General features: G+C 31.8%; 1 protein-coding gene across 1 annotated transcript; it reads right to left on the reverse strand.

The window, feature by feature from the left end:
• Nucleotides 1-2,235: 2,235 nt before the first annotated feature.
• Nucleotides 2,236-9,861, reverse strand: LOC145163077 (uncharacterized). Its single transcript, XM_079081978.1, has 11 exons — nucleotides 9,479-9,861; nucleotides 7,822-7,926; nucleotides 5,415-5,524; nucleotides 5,125-5,327; nucleotides 4,742-5,023; nucleotides 4,354-4,412; nucleotides 4,207-4,243; nucleotides 4,037-4,108; nucleotides 3,800-3,950; nucleotides 3,531-3,665; nucleotides 2,236-2,916 (listed from the first exon to the last, which is right to left on the reverse strand). The coding sequence occupies exons 1-11, from the start codon at nucleotides 9,510-9,512 to the stop codon at nucleotides 2,500-2,502; spliced, it is 1,605 nt and encodes a 534-aa protein (XP_078938104.1). The 5' UTR covers nucleotides 9,513-9,861; the 3' UTR covers nucleotides 2,236-2,499.
• Nucleotides 9,862-12,529: the final 2,668 nt, after the last annotated feature.

Here is a 12,529-nt window from a genome sequence, read left to right on the forward strand (position 1 = left end):
ACTTTGATTTTCATGATGTTGTTGAAAAAATGATTGATTACTTCATGGTTTATTGAAATTGTCTTTTGAAATATGAAATTTTTTATCATGTTTTTTTAGGATGTTACAAGATTCTATCGTGTCATCCACATTATAAGGCTTCACCGATCCATCTGAAAACCGATGGTTGTGTTCATGGCAAAAGAAAATTAAGTATTACCAAAAGCTAGAAGTTCAAAGTTTATGTTTAGAACGAGAACATGTCATTTAAAGAGAAATCACGAAGCCATGCATAATCGTCTTATAGAAAATTATTTGCCGATGACATCGTGTACACTGAAAAGTTTAGATGACGGTTTCAGGTGAGGAAAGAGTTATGCTTACATATTTATTGGTGACTTGGATGGTTGATTTCCATATTTTCAGTTGAAGTGGGATGCGAGAGGTAGAATTTTTTTCCCCAATACAAAAATGCACAACCGCACAATATATGATTATATAAGGTCACACCTTAAGCAAATAAACACTAACTGATTATTTATTAAATAATTTGATTATTAATTAATATAATTAACATTTGTATTTAATTAGGAATTATCGTTTCATGGAAGAAATAATAATAATAATAATAATAATAATAGTAGGAAACCTAACTATATATATATATATATATATATATATATATATATATATATATATATATATATATATGTCTTGTGCATTTATTTTGAACACTTTGTATTTCATTTAAATGTCAAATGGGATAAGCTAGTTATGATCTTGAGTTAAAGACACACAATGACCCCATCGACACCTCCACAGTCGTGAATTACATGGTTGAGTGGGGGATTGCTTGTTTGACTTGGTCTTTCACCCAAGCTTACTTACAAAGTATGGATCATTCATTTAATGAAAGTATGGACTTGACCTCATCTATGCGAGTATATAAGAGTTCTTTTGTTAGCGAAACAATCTAGTTTTTCACTTACTATCACGCTCCAAAAGTCTTTCTTTTAAGAGGTATCCTCTTTCTTCTCTCTTGCAATAGTTGTGTAGTATTGAGTGCTTTAGTTGCTTATCCTTTTAAGACTAATTTGTTGTTAGTCTATACGGCTTAAAAAGAACTAACTACAAGTAAAGACTAGCATCATGAAGTGATTTGGTGATTTGGTGGATACAAATAAAGAGATTCTACTTTGGATCTTTGCATTCTTCATCCACGATCTAGCCTCCCCTTGAGATTTCAAAGAACTACAAAGGTTGTCATTTCATTTTCCGGATGTGTTTTACCTTTCTAAGTCTTCAATGATGATCATTTGTTTGGGAAATAAAACTTGTTTTATGATATTCTTTTAAAAAGTTTCCGTTGCTAAACTCATAGTTTTGAGACTATTTTTGAATACAAAGGCAACAGGTTTTACATAATATAACCTGATTTTTTTAGAAATCAGGTCCTATATAGCAATCTTATGTGTCTTTCTGTAGTAGTGAACCACAATGTTGTTGTCATCGTCATCTAGTTTGTCCGATACGAAGACATTATAAGAAGCAACTTGATCGGTCATATCATGGCAAAATAAAATTCTGTATTACCAAAACCAAGAAGCTCAAACTTAATGTTTAGAACGAGAACATGTCATTTGAAGAGAAATTGCGAAGCTAGACACAATCGTCTTATGAAAGACTATTTTGTCGATGATGTCGTATACATTGAAAAGTTTAGATGACGGTTTTAGATGAGGAAACAGTTATTTTTATGTATTCTTGGTGACCTGTAGGGTCGATTTCCATATATTTAGTTGAAGCGGGATGCATGAGGTAGAAAAAGTTTTTCTCCAATACAAAAATGCATAACCACAATTCGTCAGTTAGCATACAACATGGGAGTGGTCATGTAATTTTTATTTTAACTAATAAAATATTTCTGTTTTTATTAATTTGATGTCTATTAACCATTATTTTAATTAATTGTATTTATTTTTTAAATTAAAGTAATTTTATTTAAAAAGAAAAAAAGGAGATGAAGTGAAATGCGACCATTTACTGTGTTTTGAAGAGTGAGTTCAGAATGAGAGGAAAATGAATCGGTGAGGTAACACAAGAAAAAGTGAAAGATTAAATAGAAAAAGTAAAAGGTGAAATGCTAGTATATATAGAAGTAGATACTCTAACTCTTCTCCATAAATATTCCTAAATAATCTAAGTGTACATGACGTTACATCTCTATACATGTATAAATGAATGTTACGACGTTACATCTCTTAGAGATATTTTATTATCAAAAAATTGCTAGTAACACATTATTACATGGTATATGTGGGGTTTGTCCCCATAATAAACTAAAGAAGAAACAAATGATCTGTCAAACCAACCTAAATTCCTTACTGAAATTTCTATATTTTTTGTTTATGGTTGTTGTGCATTCCATATCTCCTATCATGTTCTTTCAAAAATTACTCCCCTCATCATCTCTTGATCACCATAGCTTTCAAGGATGCATGCCCACCTTCAAATATTCAATTAATTTCTATTTACACTATTTTTTTGTGTGTTTTCTTCTACCATGCCAGATTCTATCGTGTCATCTACATGATGAGGCTTCACAGATCCATCTGAAAACCGATGGTTGTGTTCATGGTATGCCTCAAAGGTCCATGTAAGAACTAAAAACACCATTACAATTGATAGAAACACCAATCCTGCCCATACGATCTTTACTTCTCTCTTTAAGGGTTTGCAATGGTTCTCAAGGATTTCTGAAAATGCATCCTTCACTGTTTGACAATGAAGGAGGCTTTCCATTCCTGGATAGGAGTTTAAGAGTATTTGAATGGAAGATGCATAACCCACTGCTGTCCTAAAGTCGTTGCCTGATATAGGAATCCCTCCATTGCAGACTCCGTCAACAGGATCAACACATGTAAGCAGTTTCAACAGCTTCATGAAAAGAAAAATAGTGTCAATGAAGTGTATGTTTCATTCCGAAGTTTTCTGTTTATTTGACATTTTATTGGGTTAATTTTTTGTTCATACAATAATTTTTCACATATTTTTTGTAATTTATACAACAAAATGGTTTTCTAAATTAAATATGCAATCATGCTTCATTCTTTTGTCAATAATTGCGACATCAATGGTTAAATATTGATTTACGCAGAATTGTATTACATTTTTTTTCCAATTTATGAAACCTTATTTCATATTTTTACCTATTTATGCAATAATATTTCATATTTTTATCAATTTATTCAACGTGATCAACCGGTTAATTAAATACTATAATGTTGCAGTGTTGGATATTTTGGTCTACAAGTAAAACATGGCCGTATATTTGGTCTAGAAAAAACATTTTTTGCGTACTTTGAGAGATAGAATTAACATTCCTTCACATAAAAAAGCATTTTACCCATTTATAAAACCCAAAAAATACAGTAGAAGTACTTAAAATACGTAGTGCATTCCTTCATCTTCCAGTTGGTGTGGTTTTATATATATATACACGTACTTAAAATATGTCTATAATGTGCATGCTATTCGGTGTATAAAAGTACCTCAGGGATGTCTCCTATCTGGATGTCGTTTTCGGAGCAGTTGTTTGGCTGGTAATTGTACTCAGGTGGCCCTGAAAACGGATTGCATACTCCAAAAGAAGAATCTCTTTGCATTCGAGTTATGTTAGCATTCACCTGCAATTTTTCCACCAAATGTTTTGTTAATATTGTAACGACTAAAGAATTTTAAAATTTAGCTCTTAGAATTTAGGATTCAGAATCCACAATCTTCTTCATCATGCCAAAAAGCAATAAGTAATAAAGGGTACCTGGTTCACGAGGTTGTAAACGCCAGCACTGACAACATTAAGTACTGATTCGGCTGAAAGTAATTCATCACATGGAAGGATTGAGCTCAAGCTGTTGTTGTAAGGATCTTGTTGGAATCCCTCGAGTGCAGTGCATGTATCACCCCCAAATCTGAAAATTTTAATACACGTTCAATTCATATATTAACAACATACTTTATAGCAGATTAAACAGGAAATAAAGAGTAATAAACATACCGTGATAGAAAGAAGTAAGCCCCAAAGAACACCCAACATAGAACCGTGATTAACCAACACAAAACTATCAATCTGCATCGGTTATGATCATTAGAATTCAACATAATCCATTTTTAATAATTTAAGAGACTAAACCAATAAATAAGGCTTATATATGTTACTCGACTTACATGTGAAGAGCGCGTCTTATTTTTACGACCCCCACGGCTACATACGACAAAGAAACGTATTTAATTAGCAAGTAGTCGAGTCTGAAAATTTCCAAAAGAGCTCACAAATTGAGTATAATTTGTATTTTGACGAGGTGAAAAACTTACATGTTAAGGCAATAACCGCAATCAAGTTAAGCGCGAAAATAACAGTGCTTACAATATACCTGCAATCATAATCACGAGCACCATTTAATTTAGCAACACAAAGCAAAGACGTTGCAATATAAGTTATCGAGTCACGTGTTGTTTCTGTTTGACTTAATGGATTTTAGTGAGGAGACAATCTAGTCCGATAATAGGTAAAATGACGTTTCTTTCGACTTAATGTATATAAATACCGACTTAACAAATATATATCGTCCACAAAAAAAAAGGATTTACTAAATTTTCTAAAAGTATGTTTCCATTTTCTCAAGTATTGTTGTCATTTTCTCGAATATCTGTAGATATGTTTATTAAGACAACACTTTATTTGACAACATAACAAACTTACAGTATGCGAAGGCCTAGATCAATCTTGCGCCGATTCTTTCTAGCTTGCCGTTGTATATCATCTGCTGTTGAGTCAAGTTGCCTGGAAGTGGAGTCAAGGAAGCGTATTGTTCTTGCTTCAACATTCGTTCCTTGTAGATTTGTACGTGTCATCTTCATTGCTCCCGTTGTATTATATATTGTCTCAGATGCATCATCGGCTGTATCAATAATGATATCAATAATCTTATCTGCCCTAGAATGGAATTTGGCATTTCCTCCAATTACTAACCCTGTTCCAACTCTGAAAAAGAACGTAAAATAGTTTCAGTTTTCATGATGCATGTAATGTTAATTGTAGGGTACAAGTCCATGGTTCATGTAGGAATAGACTTGAAGGCTTACATGGCTAAAAGGGTGAAGAAGGCTGCGGGAAGTATGTGCCATAGGTAATATTGCTTGTGGGATGATGGTGGGGTCTTGTGTTTCTTGAGTTTACTGTTTCTTTTGCAACAAGTGGTTGCCACAAGGAATATTACAAATACGACGCCGCATAAGAGCCATAGGGCCCCAAGTACGTATCCTGCTATTCCTGTGTAAGCAGTTGACTGCAACAACAATATTACAACGTATAAAACACAAAATCTGATACCTTAATTAGTGTTGTTTAGTAAAACTAATGTAAGAAAACTTACGCTCCAATAATGGACGTTGGTGATGTCATATCCTCCCCTGTATTTTTTGAGGCTTTCCAAAGGATCAGGTCTTACTGTGTCATCTGCTAATCTTGTTTCTGTTCCATTTTCTGTTACGATAAAAAAAAAAGTTAAAAGGTTCTATTAGTGTTGGTGTTCAATACGTATAATAGTAACCATCTTTAATGAAAGTACGTATTCTATTGCCATTATGTATATTTCTTTTGTTTTATTTATGGTGGACGTTAAAAAATAATTTTGAACGGCAATAATGGAGGTCAAATGGGTTTTATAACAAAATTCCACTACTTTTTAACCATAAAGAAAAGTACAAATGACATAAGTTACAACAAAGTAAAATTTAGGATGACCACAATTTATTTATAGTACAAAAAATTAAAAATTGCTATAAAACGAATAATTGACCCTACCTTTTGCCGCGAGTTTTTTCATATTTTTGTTGCATATTAAAAGTAATAATTGATCAAACTAGTGACATTTTATAAAGTTCTAAGTTGAATGAGTCAAAGTAACATTTAAAAAAATAGATGGGTTAAAAATGCATGTTACAAAGTAAATGAGAATATATATATATATATATATATATATATATATATATATATATATATATATATATATATATATATATACTCTAGAGATCAAGGATAAACACGAAAGTCTAGAAAACAAAGGGCTAAAAGTGATAATTTTACAAAAAGAAGGATTGCAAGTGATAAAGCATATAAAGTTGAAAGATTAAACTTGAAATTAACAAATTAATATACTTATAGATTATGCATATCAACATGTACGTTTCCGCTACAGTGAAATACACTTACAAATAGGGATGAGCATTAGAATCGGACCGGTTTGGAACCGGAACCGGTCTCCCTATATTATAAGAACCGGGAACCGGACCGCCGGTTTTAGCACCGGTTCCGATTCCGGTCCCGGTTTTTCGGTTATTTTTCAAACTAGAACCGGTTAAAATGTTATAGATGATATGTTATCTTTCGGAACCTATAAATGATTCAATATTTAACCAAATTATGACTTTTTACATTCTAAATTGAAGTGCAAACACTAAATTAAATGATGAAAAAAGAATCAAGTAATTCCGACTTCATATGAGTGAGTTATGTGCACTTTAACAGCAGGACAGATTCCAAAAAATAAAAACAAAATGCTGAAACAGAAAATACGCAACATTGATATGCTGCCTTCCAAGGTCTATAACCGATTCAATATCTAACCAAAATATGTGTTTATACAGTCTAAAATGAAGTGCAAACACCACATTACATGCTGGAAAAAAATGAAGTAATTCCGACGTCATATGAAGTGAGTTATGCACATTTAAAAAAGCGGGACAGATTTAGAAAAACAAAAAAAAGTGCTGAAATATAAAAAAACGCAGCATAAATATTATTTATTTCGAGGCATGTTTCTGATTCAATATCTAACTAAAATATATGTTTTTACAGTCAAAATAGAACTACAAGCTCCAAATAACATGTTGGAAAAAAATCAAGTAATTCTGACTTCATATGAGTGAGTTATGCACATTTTAAAAAACGTGAAAAACGTCAAACCGGTTCCGGTTTTTAGAACCGGGACCGGTTTTCATAAAAATGGAGAACTGGTAACCGGACCTTATTACCAATTCCGGTTCCGGTTCCGGTTCCGACGGTTCTAATGCTCATCCCTACTTACAAACATAGACTTGTATTTTAGTATATATACAATGATTTATGATTTAAATGAGCATCTCATATATGATTTATATTTTTAAATCAACAATTTATCTATATTTCATTATCTAAAGGTTATATTTTTTATATATCTACAACATTTATCATGCTTAAATGTACGGGTGACAATCGTGTCGTGTTTGGGTTGACGGGTCGTAGGTTGGTGGATTGGCGGGTTATAAAAGCTCAACTTAAGCATGACCCATATAAATATTTGTGTTGTCTTGTTCAAAAGTAGCCTGAATTAGCCATAAACATGTCAACCTACCTAACCTATTTAATTTACTGGTTCGTAGGTTTGTGTGTCAAAATCGGATTTGTGGGTCACGGGAAAAGGTCTAAATATCATATATTTATCTATTAATTTTTTTCTCTTTCATTTATTTAAATAATATATGTCTTATGTTTTTAATTTAATAAAATAAACGGGTCAAGCTGCAACAGTTATTTGCAAACCCGAATACGACCCATATAATCAACGGGTTGTCGGGTTCCGGGTTGGCAGGTCAGAAAAACTCAATCCAAACTTGTTTATATTTTTGTCGGTTTCATGTCATGTTGATTGTTGAGAATTGTCACCCTCACATAAATGGCAATTGGTATCACCGATTAATATGTATGTTAGAAATACAAATTCAAAGTAAATGCGGGTTGACCTGGTAGCGTGGTCTCTGGGGTTTGCCCTTGAATACGAGACAGGTTTGAAACCAAAAGCAACAGCATTACAAGCCATATTCTGCTCAATCTCATTTCTATTTTCCCTGCATTTTCGTAACATAGATATCAATATTTTTAGAATGTAACAACAATATAATATATAAGAACAAAATATTCAAAAACTATTGTCCACTAAAATTTCAAGTGGTAAAATGATGAAAATTTGTAAATGTACATCTTGTCAACATAAAGTAACGATAAGTCGGTCAAATGATATCTTTTGGCTATAAAATTAAACAAAATTTATCCAGATAAAAGATAATACCCCATCGTTAATGTCATTCTTTATATTACATAAAAAAACAGTAATTTATTCAATTTATAAAAGATCCAAATTTACATAGATAATCTTGTTTAGGAAATTAATACATGAAGTAATAATCAGAGGAACAGTATTACTCATCTCAATAAAAAACAATTTCACTTGTATTATATCAGCAAAATGCAACAATATACTTTGAAAGCTATTTACATTTTTATCCTTAGTAATCGATACGTTGTATGATTGTTTTGTATTCGTTTTTTATTTACTTTTCTTTAAAAGTAATTAAGTCTTAATTTAATTAGTAATTAAATTGATCAACCTACACATTAGTTTAAAAAAGATAAGTGCATGCTTATATTTATTAATAATTATTAAAGATTAATAGTTTTATGCATGTACAAAATAGTAAAAATTAACTTTTATTGTATTATAAGTTGATAGAAATTAGTGAAAAATTAAAACATTTGCACTGTTGCACATAAATCGGTAAAAAGCATAATCCGATTACCCATATTGGAAAAAAAAAAATGAACGTGGTTATATAAATATGTAATTAACCGTATTAAAAAGGGTAGATATATTTTAAAATGAGTGAAGTAATTAAAGTCTTAAAAAGTGACATTTTTAAAGCCAAGAAAGTCGTAGCATCCCACTATGCCTCCCTACTTTGACAAAAAGAAAAACTTTGCTTTATGTTGTGCAATAAATATGATTCTGGACTTTGGTCTCAAGAGTAAACTAAACATATTTTTATTTTCAAGTTACAAGAAACCAAATTAAATATATTAGTGGGGAGTACTTTGAAATTGATATGATGTTTAGACATATGTTAAGTAGTAAACTCTATTGTTACAATATTATGAACAAACAACATGTATATTTTACATGTTCTAAATCAACTATTTGGGGCATGTCAGACACATAGCTTTGTTGACTTTTAGCTTTAGCTAAAACTAAAAGCTCTAAATCCCAAAATTAATTCAAATAGTGTTTAACAAAATTATCTTCTATAATTTTATAAATCAAATTAATTATTTAAAAAAAATCATTGAAGTGTTTTATATTAACCATTTTATGTTATTTTACATGTTTTAAATCAATTAATTTTGTAAACACTTATAAAAATAATATTTCTAGCTTCCAACGTCGAGCATAACTAGTTTTGATGAACACATAGATGTCTAGATGAACAAATGATAGAGTCATGGGCTAGGTAAGACCCCTACATGCGAAACCGAGAGAGAGAGAGAGAGAGAGAGAGAGAGAGAGAGAGAGAGAGAGAGAGAGAGAGAGAGAGAGAGAGAGAGAGAGAGAGAGAGAGAGTAACTCACAAGGAAAGGTATAGAATTTTCCGGCAGCCTTCATTATATTGATCGGAGAATTGAATAAGCTTCAACTGGTTGTGGGCTAGCTGATATAATCAACGTATGAACACAGGTGTTTCTTAAGCAGACGACATCGATAATCCAAATCTCGTGTTTATGTTTACGTTCCCCAAAAAGCAAATTAATACCTTTGTTGAAAGGATGATTTCGTTTTATATATAAATTAGTTGATAATTGGATAGTCAATAAACTAGAACTGAAATCATGTAATCTATGACGAGAGGATGCATGTATTTATATTCATCTAGAAAGAGGAAGAGGAACTCGCGCGGCTGGGTGTTTAAGACTTCGAGTCGTCAATGGTACGGTCAAAGATTCATACATTTCAACAAAATACAAATCTGGAATTTCAAACTTGACCCACGTTGCTCTCTTTATATATCATATTTTATTGATTTGGGGCAAGAGGTGTTTGTGGGTATTCATGTCCACCTCGAATGCGATTACGTATGAGTATCACTTGTCAAAACAACCTCCTTCGAAATTGCACTAATTAATTGATGTACTAGTTTTCGTTTTTTTTTTTTTTTCAAATAGTTTTATTCATTTTCATTATTTTATATTATATAAAACGTTTTCTTAAAGTTATTTTGAAATATTTGATCAATTTATCCAACTACAAATGCATACGATGATACAAAGCAACCGAAAGGTACACCGTATGCAGGTTAGGTCAAAAAAAGAATATTATTATACGTATCCAATTGCTAATTGTACCTAGGGATGAGAATTTGGTCCGAAAACCCGAACCGAACCGAACGAAATTAAACCCGAATAAGCAATTCGATTCAGGTTTTGGGTATCTATATTATACTTATTCGGTTTTCGGGTTATTCGGTTCGGGTTACCCAAATAAGAGCTTTTTCGGTTCAAAATACCCGACCCGAAAAACATTCATCCTCCCCTTTCTTTGATCGATAGAAATCAAAATCACGATTCATTATTTTGTCTAGTCATGGAAAATTGGGCTCCAACTCAAAAACCTCAAGTAAAAAATTAATTCTCATTATATCAATCTACTATGTAAATGTTATTCTTTTAGTGTGTTATTGTTTATGTTAGTCTTTGAATGTTTTATGTTGATATATAAAAGTACATTAATTGTTATTCTATTATTCGGGTTATAGAATCCTAATACGGTTTATTCGGCTTTTTTCGGTTATATTAGGTCATTAATCATTTTGTACATGTTAGTCGGGTTATTCGGGTAATAACCGAATCGAACCGATTAATACCGGAACCGAATCAAACCCATATTGGTTAATCGGTTTGATTTTCGGTTCATGCAATAACCCTTACTTGATTTTCGGGTTATTCGGGTTCGGGTCGGTTCGGTCCGGTTCCGGCCCGAATAACATCCGTAATTGTACCTGTAAACTTCTCATTACTACTAATATCAATTAAATAAAAAACGATTTGACTTGTTTTTTTTTTATATAATTTTTGTTTTTATGTTGCCTTTTTTATTATTATTATTATTATTATTATTATTATTATTATTATTATTAACTTTTTTCTATAATAATTTTTTGTGTTGTACAATGAGATATATATCCAGATTTATATAATCGTTCGAGTTTATATAGTCGTTTGAATAATTGACAAACATTACAAATTATTATTAATATTATTTTTTATTTCCAATAATAATGAAAACTAGTTAATAACTGAGAGGCATTCTAAACTTCAAGGACCATTTATGTAAAATTAGCTAATAACTAAGTATCATACATTTTTCATAACTGTATCACAACTTTCAAATCAAATGCAGTGGGAATCATTCAGTAAAGGAAATACAGTTATATACGAAAAAAACCTTGTATAATACTATGTACGTACAAATTAAAACGTTTTAATGGACGGAAAATCTTGTTTAGTGTTCGACTAAATTCTTATGTTCCGTAAAATACATATAATGCACCAAGCAATTGTAATATTCAAATTTTTTGTATATCCTATGATTAATAAAAACAAACGTTGCTTTATTATTTATAACCTACCATTTTCACAACAAAAAATTTTCACTTTTATTTAAGTAAAACTTCCCGGTTATAAATTCATTATGAAGAAAAACGTTTATTTCATATACATTTATTAAAAATCAGAGTATCATAGAAAATGCGAAATCCTCAATGCTGTTGATGAGTGTATACAACCTCGCCTTCGTCTTCCCATAGCCACCGATGATACCTGAAACAATGAACAATTGGGTAAGCATAAAGCTTAGTGAGTTTCCCCAAAATACCACATATAACCAAACAAATAAACGAGCAACGAGGCCAATCAGTTATCAGAATTGAATGCCCAACTATACCGGGTTTATTGGCCTTACCGCCTCAACCCAACAGCTCATCTCGAGCCTCCGTGCCTACAACTTACAGCCGGCCCGCACCAGGTATTTTGGCCTACAACATAAAGTAGGACCACATCCACCCAAACCAAACACAACATGTCGACACGTAAACAATCAAGTATTAAGTAGGCACATAATACATGCAACATCAATCATACAGCTCAATACTGCCTGCTAATCCTCTTACAACATAGAGTCTCGCTACCAGCTAAACTCCATGAAATGCGTAACCATAAGTAACTAGAGGTAAGATAGCCACCCGAACAAATGATCCTACTCTAGAGCCACAACCAAACAAAGAACATGCAAGAAAGCCTAGATCAAGAGTTCTCAGGCTATCCTACATAACCACAGACAGTCCCTAAGGGCACTCCATAAATGATAACCAGCAAGCACATATAACATACAGTTCTACAAATTATTACAACAAAGCAACATACTCGATACCAGGACACAAATCTAACAGATCGCTACAACATAGCAGCATCTTCGATACAAGGACACCGATCTAATAGATCACTACAACATAGCAATATACTCGATACCAGGATACAAATCCAACAGATCACTACAACATAGCAGCATACTCGATACCAGGATACATATCTAACAGATCACTATAGCATATCAACATACTAAATATC

The sequence above is a fragment of the Lactuca virosa genome, chromosome 3, assembly GCF_052849685.1.
Source record: "Lactuca virosa cultivar CGN04683 chromosome 3, Lactuca_virosa_CGN04683_v6, whole genome shotgun sequence".
In the NCBI taxonomy this organism is placed as follows: domain Eukaryota; kingdom Viridiplantae; phylum Streptophyta; class Magnoliopsida; order Asterales; family Asteraceae; genus Lactuca; species Lactuca virosa.

Bases quoted from the DNA above. Each gene is read 5' to 3' on its own strand.
- LOC145163077 (XM_079081978.1), bottom strand. From the start codon at position 9,512: ATGAAGGCTGCCGGAAAATTCTATACCTTTCCTT. The intron at 4,244-4,353 runs GTAAGTTTTTCA...TGTCGTATGTAG, and splicing joins TGCGGTTATTGCCTTAACAT to CCGTGGGGGTCGTAAAAATA. The intron at 3,666-3,799 runs GTACCCTTTATT...GAAAAATTGCAG, and splicing joins TTTACAACCTCGTGAACCAG to GTGAATGCTAACATAACTCG.